The sequence below is a fragment of the Tachysurus fulvidraco genome, chromosome 15, assembly GCF_022655615.1.
Source record: "Tachysurus fulvidraco isolate hzauxx_2018 chromosome 15, HZAU_PFXX_2.0, whole genome shotgun sequence".
NCBI classification, from domain to species: domain Eukaryota; kingdom Metazoa; phylum Chordata; class Actinopteri; order Siluriformes; family Bagridae; genus Tachysurus; species Tachysurus fulvidraco.
In genome coordinates, this window is record NC_062532.1 from 8,507,901 (window position 1) to 8,520,840 (window position 12,940).

Sequence of the window (12,940 nt, forward strand, 5' to 3'; positions counted from 1 at the left end):
AGATATAAAGGAAAACTCCAAGTGTTACATAATATGACCTACAGTTCTCTATAAGCACATTAAATGCTCCTATGACTGTGTGTGGATTTTGTATGGGCTGTTGTGTGTCCATGTGGGAACCACCCAGTTTTTACCATCGATAGATTAAACAGAATTGTTCTGAGATGTGAAAAAGTGTGCAAATCTGTGCGTGTGTACACATGAGAAAGAGACAGAGAGAGAGAGAGATGATGTGTATCCCTACTGTGTGTTCTGCAGATAGGCTCCTAACCAGGATAAACAAATTTTTGAAGATGAATTAAATAATTTTAATGGACTTGATAGTTATTGTATATGAGGAATTGCCAGGACTTATTCCTATGAGACTCAACAGTGCACAGCTTTGGCTTTTGGACACAGTTTATTTAACAATATTGTATAGAAGTATGAAACAAGTTCTTTTAATCAGTGTATACAATGATCTCAAAGTTTTTTCTTCATATGTACAGTATTTCAATCTGAATGATTTACATAGAACTGTCCTTGCTCAATTCAAGTTAACAGGACAGAAAAGCATTATGTAGGGAATAGAGCCTTCTTTGCAAAAATCAGCAATCAGATACCCTTACATTGATAGAGATGGGTGTTTTCACTGACTGATCAAAGTGACCAAGCAATATTCTACACCTTAAAACATCTGCAATGCAGGCCAATAAATTAAGAATATGGGCACCTTTAAAACAACAGCAATTACAATTGCTCACTTCTTTTGCAGAAGATAAAATTATGTACAAATATTCACAGGTCCTTCAATAGAAGCACCTTAGTTTCAAGAAAAAAATGGTGCATATCCAAAGCCATGTTTACAATCTAACAAGTAAATAAACATCAGAAAAAAGATCACTCGTGACTCATGATCTTACTGTCTGAACGCAAATATTTTAAAAAAGTCTTCAGTAATGAACAACAGGGAAATTTCCTTTCAAAGTATAGACCCAGGGGGAAAAAATAAAACACGGGACAAAATTATTTTTGTTGCTGGCCTAACTTAGAAAGGGGTAAAAATGATTGTGTGTTTCACACACAGAGGGAAAAAAATAGCAGTCTACTGTTTGCCTGTAAATCATTCACTTTCTTTGTCTGAAATATCAATACAAAGAACTGTAAGAAAATGTACATCACTCTATCAATCTGTCATTGCTACAATCCTTCCACAAACTTCTCTAATGTGTCTCTGGTTGTATCTCCTACCATACTCAAGTCATTGGTCAGCCCTCTATGATTTGGCGTGTTAAGCTGAGAGAGCATTGTGCTCTGCTCTGGCATACACAAATGGCCCTGTTCTATGGAGCCTGCCATTGCTCCAGCCAATGAGGGATGGGGAGAGCTGGAGTGCAGCAAAGCATGCTGTGGAGAGTGCTGGGGCTGCATGTGTGGGGATGGACTGGAATGTGGGGGCTGCTGTGATGGAGGACGAGGCGATTGCACTGGGGCAGGTGACCTCACTTGATTGCCCAAAACATTGACCATTGCCTGTCCAGGTAATTGTGAGCCTTGTTGCTGTCCTGAGAGCATATGGGACTGAGGGCTCATTGAGGTGGCTTGAGGTGGTGACCCAATGTGCTGCTTCAGCATCTGCTGTGGAAGCTGTTGTTGCAACATGCACTGTTGCAACATGCTTTGGCTTGGGTCCATGCTCATTCCAGTTTGACCCATTTGGGCCATACCTGGCATCATAGATCCACTGCCTCCATGCAAGCTTAATTGCTGTTGCATGCGGATTTGAGAGTAACTAGCTGCACCTTGAGGCTGGGGAAACCTTCCCTGGCCTGGAGTCAAGGATCCTTGCTGCTGTTGCTGCATTTGTCGCATAAGCTGATGGCGATAAAGCGGTTGGTTGCCATTCTGTGTAGCATTCATGAGTTGGCCCTGTGGCCCCAGAGCACCCATAACCTGGGCTGCAGCAGACTGCATTCCTGGCCTCATCATTGGGGCACTCTGAATGGTAGATATATTCTGCAATCCTGGCTGTACACCAATCATAGCTTGTGGGTTCTGTTGTTGCTGTTGTTGGGGCTGGTTGGCCTGATACTTTGCAGTTCTTTGTTTAATAAATGCAGCCATCAAGTGAGGGTTTAACTTGAGAATATTGAGAACCTGCTGCTGCTGTTGAGGTGAACTTGGTGACTTCAATGTGCGCAATAGCTCCTGAAGGGCACCTGGTGCAATGTTGCTGCCTGCCCCTCTCTGGACCATTTCAATTTGTTGTGTGGACTGAGGTGGTACTGGCTGAAGCCGCATGGCACCATGTATATGCCGGGGTTGTTGCTGTATCATAGCCCGCTGCATCAGAGCAGTCTGCTGATGTGACTGCATTACCTGAGGCTTTTGAGGTACCATAGTGGCCTGCTGTGTTGGTACCTGCTGTGGCTGAGGTGTCTGTGGATTCTGCATGGGGCCTTGCATCCCAGCACCCCATGCTCCAGACTGCATTCCCTGTATAGTCTGTGGACCTCGAGGCCCTATCATCTGCATGGATGTTACCATGCGAGACTGGTTCATATGCATGCCATTCATGTTGACTCTGAAGTCTGGCTGCTCTTGCTTTGACTTGGTTGTCATCTCTATACTCTGTGCAACCTGCAAGGCAGCTAGTGTTGGTTGCTGTTGTGGTGGCTGTGGGGGCATGGGCAGAGGAGATTGTTGCTGATGTATTGGTGAGGATTGAGGGCCTTGTTTCCCCTGGGAGCCTGGTGTTGGTGGCTGACTACTGCGGCCATTGCTAGTGAATGCTTGAGGCATTGTAGCCACGTTCTGGTTTGATACCTGGGACTGGCTAAGTAATGGCTGAGGTGGCTGTGGTGTACTGGGCTGCTGTTGCTGAGCGTTTGGGGTCCCGGGAGCTCCTGAGTTAGGGGAAGGCAGGGGTTTTTGTATGGTCCGACCCTGCATGAGCGCCATGCGCCGCCTCATCAACTGAGCCTGTTGTAGTCGTTGTTGGAGCTGCTGCTGGCGCAGCTTGTGCTTAATATTGAGGCAGAAAGGCACAGGACACTTGTTCTCTGGGCAGTGTTTTGCATGGTAGCAGCACAAGGCAATGAGCTGTTTGCACACAGGGCAGCCCCCGTTGGTCTTGCGCTTACAGCCTTTGGTGTGTTGCACCACCCGTTTCATTTTCTGGCAAGATGGTAGTGAGCAGTTTGCATTGCGGCACTGGCAGGCATGTACCAGAGATTGAATGCAACGTTGAATGCTCAGGCGCCTGCTTTCCTGTGGGCTCTTGGAGGCCTCACTATTCTGGTTGCTGCTGTCATCATCAAGGCCAAGACCCCATTTCACCATCTGATGTTCATGACCCTTGGAGTTATAGCAATTAATGCATAGGTCAAAATCCTGAAAGACAAATAAATGTATTTTTGAAACCTCATCTATACTAACTTTTATTAAGTTATAGCAAAAGAAATCCTCTCTCAATTGCAATTTCAAAAGAAAAAAAATTATGAAATATGGTGAGATGAGTCAAGGTCCTAAATTGTACACATGAACTCACCTCACAGACAGTACAGTGCCATCGTGTCTCTACATGGTGCTTGCACTCATTACAAGTATAGACAAAACGGTCCTGGCCCTGGTTATGCAGTTCTACTAGCATACACATAGTGCTCCACTTGCAGCGGCGAAGGGAGCTGAACTCCCAATGTTTGTCACGTGCCAGTGTAAGGAAGGCATCACGACCATCCATCAGGTCACATGTGAGTAAGGGATCAGGGTCCATTATAGGGGGCAGAGTGTTGATCACAGGACCAGCATGAAGATGGATTACAAAGAAAACCTGGGTTGAATAGAGAGTTTGGAAAAAAAAATCTATAAATAATAAATCGGTTTAGAGTTTAGAACTGTTTATATTTGAAATGTGCTTACAATAAAGATTTCAATGTACAACTGTCCCTGATATTTGTGCACAGGGCAAACTGGAAACTACATGCATCTACAAATTGTTGAAGAACTCACTTCCTTGTGTTTCTCCATAGTTACATACAGCTTCTGGGATAGGTCATTTGCTACATTTGGCATAACAGGCTTCTTCTTGTTGGCTCGGCTCACACTGCTCTTGTTCTTGTTAGTCTTCTTGTTGTTCTTCTTTTTGGCATTCTTGCTATCAGCTTGGGTACCCTTCAAAAAAATGAATTATGGAGTTTAAAAAAGGATTTACTATTTGTTTTTATTTATCTTAATCTTACCTCTACTGTCTCAGAGGAGACTGTACTCTCCTCCTTCTTCCTTTCCTCCTCCTCCTGCTCCAGTTCCTTAATACTTTCTTCCAAAACATTGGGCCAGAAGTCTCCATCAAAATAAGGCAGCTCATAGGCACTTTTAATTCGATCCTCTGTAGCCTGTTTAAAGATGTCCTGTAACAAAACAGGTATAAAGTAATATTACTTCATGGCAATGATCTGACCAGCAGAAGCCATAAGGCTACTATAGATACAGCAATTAGAAGCAAGTGGGCTCAATCATTTGTACTGTTTCAATGCCATATGGTGGTACTGTTCCATCAATTTACCTTGTAGTCATGAATTATTCTTTCAGCAAAGGCTTTGTCCAGCATTTTGCGGTACCACTCTTGGAGTCTTTTGGGCTTGGGTATCTTCTGATCGGGAGGGTGACAGTGAAATATATAGTCATCACCTTCACTTGGTGGACAGGCCCAGATATGACCTGTCACATACCTGTTAATCGAAAAAATCTAATTCAAGATACAAGTGGTTAGAATTTTTATTAAAAATAAAAAGGGAAAAATTAGCTTTTGGAATTAGCACATACTTTGTAACATATACATCAGCTCAGAAACATCAGGTATAAAAGAAGGCAGACACTCACAGGAATCCCATCAAAACTTCTGATTGGCTGGGATTCCTGACAGTGTCTGTTTTTGTACACAATAGAGCACGGCAAACCGAGCAGAAATAGTGAAAAAAGATCACACAAATTTATTAGAACAGGACATACTTCAAACATACTTCAAAAGAAACCCAGGTTTTGTTGTGTTTTTTTTTAACATAAAAATGTGGAATATTCTGAAATTGGCCAAGGAATCTAATCCAACTGCACATGCATAAAATCCAAAGTCACGCAGAAAATGAAGACAGGTGCAATAAAGCTCTGAAAAATAAAAGTAATTTCTATGTGTTCCAGATACATGCAGTCATTTCAATAGATTTGCAAAAAAGAAGCGTGACAGCAGAGCCTGCATCGCCGCCCACATGCAGCCAAAATATGCTCCTTACTTGATTACTGCCCAGGTGCTGAAAGGATAGTGCCATATTTGCATCAGAGAAGCACTCAAGACTGACAATCAGAGCGACTGCAAAGACTCCTCACCCTCAGTAAGTAGCATGGTGAGTATCATAACACACATTCAAAGACCCACTGCACCCCACAAAGCTCTCTGGCTCCTGCCTCTTTGGTGCTCAGCCCTGCCTGGAATCCAATGCTATAGAGCACATCAATAAAGACACCCCTCACCTTAAAAACTATTAAGCAGTTTTCTCACGGTGACACTCGGTACTTCCTCATGAAGTTGAGCCACAAAGATAACATTGAGACATACTTGAACATGTTCAAGAGGACAGATACCAGAGAAACGTGGAATAAGAAAGACTCTGCATCCTCATGCAATTGCTTTCTGGGAAAGACCAGCTATCTTATTATATAACCACCTTACCTGCAAGAGAGCTCATATTGAAACAACCTGCAGTAATGTTTGGTGTCTTCAAGCTTATCATATCAATTTGCTACAAAAATTAATCTAGTCAGCATCAGTGGTGTCCTGGAGTGTACCTTCCATCCAGCAAGGGGAAAATCTCACTCTGTCCCAAAACCAAGACCTGATGGAGTTAGTGGACCAGTATGTTCTCCTCCATCCCTGGACTGGTGCACCTAGTTGCAGTATAACATTACAATCCCTATGAAAGTAGTGGTGAAGCCCACTATCATCAGGCTGCTGAGGAAGAGATTGGCCGGGTGTTGAAAAACAGGATAATTGATAATTATAAAACAGGATTATTGAAAAACATGATAATTGACCCCTGGTCCAGCCCTACTGTTATGTCTAAGCCTGACAAAAGTCAAAGACTCTGTGGTGAATGGAAGGGGTAGCTATCAAATTCTGGTACCTGGTCATGCTTCCAAAAGAGTCTTGGACTTTTGTTAGGATTTGATATAACAGTAGGGCTGGACCAAGGGCTGGCACATTCCTCAATTATCCTGTTTTTCAACACCTGGTCAATCTCTTCCTCAGCAGTCTGATGGCAGGCTTCAGGGATCTCGTGAGCTTCACCACTGCTTTCAGTGTGGACAACCTGGTGGAATAGCTGGGAAGAGCCCGCTTTATCCCAACCTTCAACCTGACTAAAGGTTATTGGCAAGTGGTCATGGCCTTGAATACCAAACCCTAGACCACCTTCAGCAGCGCCAGTGGCCACTGGATGTACTGGGTTCTTCCCTTTGGCCAGCATGAGGCCAATCGACAGCATGTGGCTGCCTACACTGACAATGTTATGACCACTCAACCACATTGGAAACTGTAGAAAACTCAGGCAGACCCAAAGCTACAACAGAATCAGACGACAACTTTCTGAGCCTCAATAGATTACATGATAGGCAGCTCACAGAACAGCTTCAAGCATAGCTTAACACTAGTTGAAGTAAACAAGCCTCAGTTTCAGGGAAGACTTTGAGATACAGGTTTGACAGGTTGAGTTGCAGTAAGACAGCAAAAAAGCCTGGGCCATGGAGCACTGCTAGTGTACTACTGAAGGCTAAAGAATGTCTTATGGACCAACAAATCAAAATTAAAAATTGCTGGTCCCCCATGCAGGGTATTTGTATGCCAATGAGTAGCTAAAAAGATGGTTCCTTAGTGTGCAACACAAACTGTTAAGCATGAGAGGAGAATGTCATTTGCTGGATCCAAAGTCAACCACATGCACAGATTGTAGTACCCCGAACCAAAACATCTACCACAGCATTTTGCAGTGTCACACAATATCCTCTAGTATATGCCTAGTTGGTCTGTGATATTATAGCAAGATAATGACCCAAAAAAGTACCTCCCGACTGTGTCAGAAGTACCGTACTGTAGAAGAAAAGAATAAGATAGTAGGCTTCACATTATGAAATGGCCAAAACATTCTGCAGACATGGGATGAACTTTTCAAACAATATATGCATTTTAGGAAGAATGCCCAAAGTGTGTTCGGCTTGATCTGTAAAATTTTTAGATAAAATTTTATTACATTTTTCTATGCTTTATGTTTCTGGTACATTGAGACATTTCACTGTGTAAATCTTTAATAAAAACTGTGAGGGGAAAAAAGTTGTTTTAAAACTTCTGACCCATGGCACAATCTGTGCTGGCAGATTGACCCTTAGGTTGGACAAAGATGCAGCTCAATGCATGTTCTTCTGCAAGCAGACAACAATACCCTTTCTCTAACAGAGAATATTTCATATAATTTTTTTATATTGTATAATTCGTAACGCAGCTCTTCAGAGATCACTGTGCCCACAAATTACCTGATAACAGTTTTATCAAACATTTAAAACTTACCCAAGTTTCTTGACATATTCCAGATAACCAATCAAGATTTCATGGTAGACAGCAGTTCTTAGCAGCCGAGGTCTGAAGAAGTGAATACTGTCAAGGTATGATATATATACACGTCTGAATAGGGGAAAAAATTAAAAAAAAAAAAAAAAAAAAAAAAAAAAATCAGATTTTTACAAGGCATCTTAATTCTCATTAATTGACTGTATTTACCTGTTGTTAGGAAAGGGGCAATCAGATCCATATTCTTGGACATGCATACCAAAGAAACACACATCTACTCCATCTATCTCTTCAAATGCAAAAAGTGCTTTGGTTCTGTAAGGAAAGTTTTCTGCCATCTCGCCTGAGTCAACAAACCTGAAGACACCAAATAATCAAAACCAGACAAAAGGACCACTTGGCGCTGTAGAACAGGTTACTGCAAGAATGCAAGAACATATGAAAACAAAACAAAAAATACAGATTTCTCCCAGAAAGTCTATCCAAATAGAAGCTTATCAGCGGAGAGCAAAATAGAACGTGTAAGTTTATAATTTAATGTTAATTTAGTTATGTCTTATTTACCTAGATTTCATTCCTGGTTTGACATCAACTGTCTTGTCTGAGCTCGCCACCACCCGCACAAACACTTCACCAGCATCAGGGTTGTTCTGCCTCTTCAAGTACTTATTTACACGGTCCTCTATGTATGTGCCAAGTCGTGTAGTCTGTAATCCTTGAAGAGAGGGAAAAAAACAAAAAAAACAAAACAAAAAAAAAACCAACTCAAATATACATACATTCATCAAATAATTTGTGAATAACTTTTTTTTTTTTTTTACCTATATTCAATCTAAAAAAAACAACTCACTTTTAGCAGAAAACCTGTTCTCTTTTCTTGTTTTCACTGACTTCTTCAGGCAGTTCTCACAGAAAAATCTGTTAAATACACAAACATATGGACACCAAAAACAAACAAATAAATAAAGATAAAAAAAAGTGAAAATTAATTAGCTGTCGTTCAAAGCAAGGGGACCTACCCTGATGGCCAAATAACATCATAGTGTAACACACAGATCTGATGCATCTTACGGCCACAGTCTTTACATTCAACAAAACTGTTAAAGATAAGCACAGAAATGAGGTTTTATATATAAATTAATGAAAGCAAGATGAAGGTGTGGTGTTATGCTTGTGTAGTGGTTTAACTTACGGCTCACGCTCCAACATATCATTTTTCCTCTTTTCAAACTGATCCTTTAATATCATACTGAAGAGAGAGCAATTAATTAATAAATCATAAACAGAGACTTTTAACACACAATAATGTATAACTACACTGGATCCTTATTCACATACACCAAAAATCAATGACATAATTATTAAATAATTTAAATAATGCTTTGTGCTTTTGCCACTCATTAAATAATGTATTATTTAACCAGAGCTGCAATTTAAATTGCATTTCATTTGAAACATCTTCTAAGCTTGTGAAACTATCCTGATTTGGGTGTCACTCTCCTTGATTTTGCCACATGAAATGTGGTTAAATGTCTCCTACTCCCTCTTCAGAAGATGTCTCACTTACGTTTGAGATTGTGCAGGGTCATCCCCCAAGGTAACACTGTTGCCCTGGATCTCATTGAAGCACTTTTCGCAGAAGTGATACCTGTCGGCAAGAAGGCCATGTTTGGGTGAACTGGACCCAGCACACAACAGCACAAATGAAGCACATGGAGAGAAGCACAGTACAACAGTGCAGATCAGGCAGCCAAAGCAAAAGTTAAAAACTTGAAAGAAAAAAAAAATTAAGCCCTGCACTATAAACAAACAAACAAATAAACAAACAAAAGATTAGACCTAATTTTCTAGAATAAATTTATTTGGAGACATGTGAATACTCATTGTTTTTACTACAGAACATATACAGTAGCAAAATAATAATTTACTCAATAGTTCAAGGTGAAGTCACTGCATAAGAAAATGTGGGATCTTGTACATATACATACAGTCTGCTGACAGTTATTTTACTACCAAAAGTTATTTTGTCAGTCAGTCACAAAATCTGTTTTTTTCCCTTACACTACATCATAGCAAAAAGTCATCGGACATTAATGTCTTGAAAGAATGTACCCAATCTATACTGTCTAGCTATAAATTGTTTTAACAAAATGCTCTAGACATACAAAATGTTCTGAAGGTATATTAATCTTATAGAAATGTATAGAAATGTAGTCATTATTATTATAGCTTTACTGGTGCATTTACATTGCATTCAATAATTTTCACATAGCTCAGCATGCAGATACCTGTTCTGGTAGCTGTAGTACGTTCCATCTCTGGAGATGGTGCAAAGCTGCTTGCCATAGCAGCAAAGTGTCTGAGGTGAAAATTCATACTGTGAAGGGGACAGACATTGTCAAAAGACAAATATTTTAAATGTAGTAGATATAAGATGTAATAGGATGAGAACAGAAACAAACAGATCTTTCTTTCCAGGGAAATTTACCATTTTTTCCCCCTACATATTTATGCAAACTGAAGCTAAAGGTATATAAACCTGTGATTTTTGGTCAAAAAACTATATATTTAATCAATACATAATAGTTTCTTTAAAATACCTAATAACATACATAAACAATTTCCAGTTCTCTGCAGTTTCTACTTCCTAGAAAAATGATGCACAACCTTAAAAAAATGGTTAATGGCTGTACAAAAGGAGTCTTTTTACACAGGAGGAGTACACAAGAGGAGTCTTTTGATTGATATATATTAATGTTTGTCCCTAAAACATTTGCCTATAATGTAACATACAAAGATTTATATTTTTACAGAAAAATATAATTCTGAAAATTCAAAATATGTTCCTCACTCAAAGCAGTAGAAATAGACAGACAACTGTTTTGTTAACCATACATTTTGGGCTCCATACATTTTGAGTGAAGTAACAGAAAAGTTTTTGATCCATCATCCATAAATGGCAAATTCTGATGCCACAGTCATCTGTGGCTGGGATGCTAAAAGCACAAATGTGTCTTCTGAGTGAGAGTGATGGCATATGCACCCTTGGTCGGTCAATCACAGATACACTAAGCAGTTATGGGTGTTTTAGCTCATGAATGTGCACCCGAAAAGAATCCACCCACTCCAGCAGGACAGACTTTTGAGAAGGCTTACTGGACATAGACCCAGGGGCCAAAGAGGACTGAGTCCTCAAAGGACTGAGAAGTCAAAGATTCTCTATAAAGTCAATATAATCAATATTTTAACTAAACATTACAGGATCCAAAAGTTCAAGGAAAAAGTCTACAAATTACTTGAAGATACCACAATAAAAAAATCACCACACCTTAAAAGTGAGTGTTTATCATTTAAGTTTTTTGTAGGATTTTAGGAGCTGATTCATACATTATTGATGGCATTCATTATTAAAATCTAAAAAGAAAATACAAAACAGCTCTATTAAATTTCTAAGGGCCTTTCAGAGGTACCCATAAAGAATGATCCTTCAATTGTACATTCATGCAAAACCATTCACAAGGAAAGGTATCCTGCCGACATAAATGTTATTTATTTCTTTTTAGCCATATACAGCCATGGGTGTCAGGGGTGTTTACTGAGAGCCTGATTTTTTTTCCTAGGTTAATAAATTTTTGTAAATCCTATTTAACATATTCAATCAATTGATCACTTAAATCAATTAATACCATTGAATCATATAGACACTTAATTAGAATAGGATCTTTGTATGATAAAAAGAGCTATGAGAAACAATGAGTAATTACACTGATTCAAATTTTTTTTAAATGAATGAATTCCCATTGGCTCAATCCATTCCTAGTCCTGATGAACACCTTTATATTGCACTGCACTTGACTAACTGTAGCAGCCAAGAGCACAGTATAAATAACTGGATTCATTTAACAGATCTGCTTATATGGGTTGCATTTATAAATGACATTCCTTTACCTAATTTATTTCTTATTATTGAATTACTAGTGATTTTATAGTACGTAAGCTCCAACTACCTAAAATTCTGTGTGTTTATCGGTCAACTAAATTTAGGGCTTTAACATTATATAATTATCTACACAATATTATGCAATTACAAAACTACAATGGTTACCTTTCTCCCACAGCAGTAACCCAATCCCTGCATGACTGGGTCAATCTCCAGCTCAAACACCTCTGCTAGTTTAGAGCAGTATTTGTAGACCCTTGATGTCTTGCGGTTGTAAAGCCAGGCATTATTGAACATGAGCCAAATGTCATCCACATATTGCCATGGCTCTTGGTACTGCCCGGTGTCAAGCTTTCTCTTTATGGTTGACAAGTCTATAGGATTCTTCACAATGTCAAAGTAATCCTAATAACCCAAAATAAAAAAAAAAAACTGCATTATTATTATTATTATTATTATTATTATTATTATTATGATTTTTTTTTTTTAATAAAAAGTGATTTGGTATTAAAAAAATACAGGATAGTGAAACAATATACCGGAATGCCAAGCAACATTGGGTCCACAGGCTGGCGAAAGGGCAGAGATTCTGGATCTTGCCTGTACAGTGATTCCAATGTAGGCATCAAGGCTTGTCTTAGCTCTTCTGACTTAAAAACTATGGGGAGAATATCAGGACAGAGCTTCAGTGATCAGTGTTAACTAAACATAGGATGAACCAAAAAAAGCTTTAAAAACATACTTACTCTTCTTGAATGTCTGTGAAAACTGAGTAGGTGAAGTTGTACTGGTATCATCACCATTGTCCTCTTGTTTGGTTTCTATCTTTACCTCTGTTTTCTTCTCCTCTGTCTTTATTGGCTCCTGATTCTGCTCTACATTCTCTGACTCCTCCTTCTTAACAGATACCTGCTTTACATCTTCCTCCTAAATAGGAATATAATGATCTTTACTGATGGCAATATTAAATTAAATCTTATTTGCATAATGCTTTTAAACAGTATATATTTTATAAAAGCAGCTTACAAAAATCTTAATATAGCTATTTTAATGGACCTGCTCAACATGCAAATATGTACCAATTATCTTTTGTAATTAAGTGATTATAAATTATAACCATTTCATTAAAATAGTTCCACCTCGTTAAGTTAAATTTTGCGAAGGTTGGCCAAAATACTGTCTAATTTGCAAAAGTATGTTTCACATATAACGTAAATCATACATTTGACTGGATGTGACAAAATTTTCCTATAGATTCGGCAATAAAAAATGCAAAATTTTATTGCATGGCATGCTTGTTTTTTGTGGTTTTATGTGGAAAAACAAGGTTCCTGGAAAAAAATATATCTGACATTAGCTCTATCCCCAATTACGACCACACCCCAATGTTTGTCGCCGAACAATCTGAG

The 12,940-nt window shown here is 39.1% G+C and overlaps 1 protein-coding gene across 2 annotated transcripts in view; it reads right to left on the bottom strand.

The window, feature by feature from the left end:
- Nucleotides 1-381: 381 nt before the first annotated feature.
- The window catches only part of crebbpb (CREB binding protein b), an 86,103-nt gene continuing 73,544 nt past the window's right edge, over nucleotides 382-12,940 (bottom strand). The window contains exons 15-30 of one of the 2 annotated variants that reach the window (XM_027141569.2): nucleotides 12,278-12,458; nucleotides 12,071-12,189; nucleotides 11,697-11,936; nucleotides 9,880-9,968; nucleotides 9,159-9,239; nucleotides 8,784-8,840; nucleotides 8,611-8,688; nucleotides 8,442-8,509; nucleotides 8,156-8,306; nucleotides 7,802-7,948; nucleotides 7,592-7,678; nucleotides 4,544-4,709; nucleotides 4,221-4,388; nucleotides 3,991-4,152; nucleotides 3,530-3,811; nucleotides 382-3,372 (exon numbers count right to left, since the gene is read on the bottom strand). In XM_027141569.2, the coding sequence (XP_026997370.1) occupies nucleotides 1,180-3,372; nucleotides 3,530-3,811; nucleotides 3,991-4,152; nucleotides 4,221-4,388; nucleotides 4,544-4,709; nucleotides 7,592-7,678; nucleotides 7,802-7,948; nucleotides 8,156-8,306; nucleotides 8,442-8,509; nucleotides 8,611-8,688; nucleotides 8,784-8,840; nucleotides 9,159-9,239; nucleotides 9,880-9,968; nucleotides 11,697-11,936; nucleotides 12,071-12,189; nucleotides 12,278-12,458 (4,269 nt within the window). In that variant the 3' untranslated portion in view covers nucleotides 382-1,179. Of the gene's footprint in view, nucleotides 3,373-3,529; nucleotides 3,812-3,990; nucleotides 4,153-4,220; nucleotides 4,389-4,543; nucleotides 4,710-7,591; nucleotides 7,706-7,801; nucleotides 7,949-8,155; nucleotides 8,307-8,441; nucleotides 8,510-8,610; nucleotides 8,689-8,783; nucleotides 8,841-9,158; nucleotides 9,240-9,879; nucleotides 9,969-11,696; nucleotides 11,937-12,070; nucleotides 12,190-12,277; nucleotides 12,459-12,940 lie in introns of both variants that reach the window. The other variant, XM_027141568.2, reaches the window with a different exon arrangement.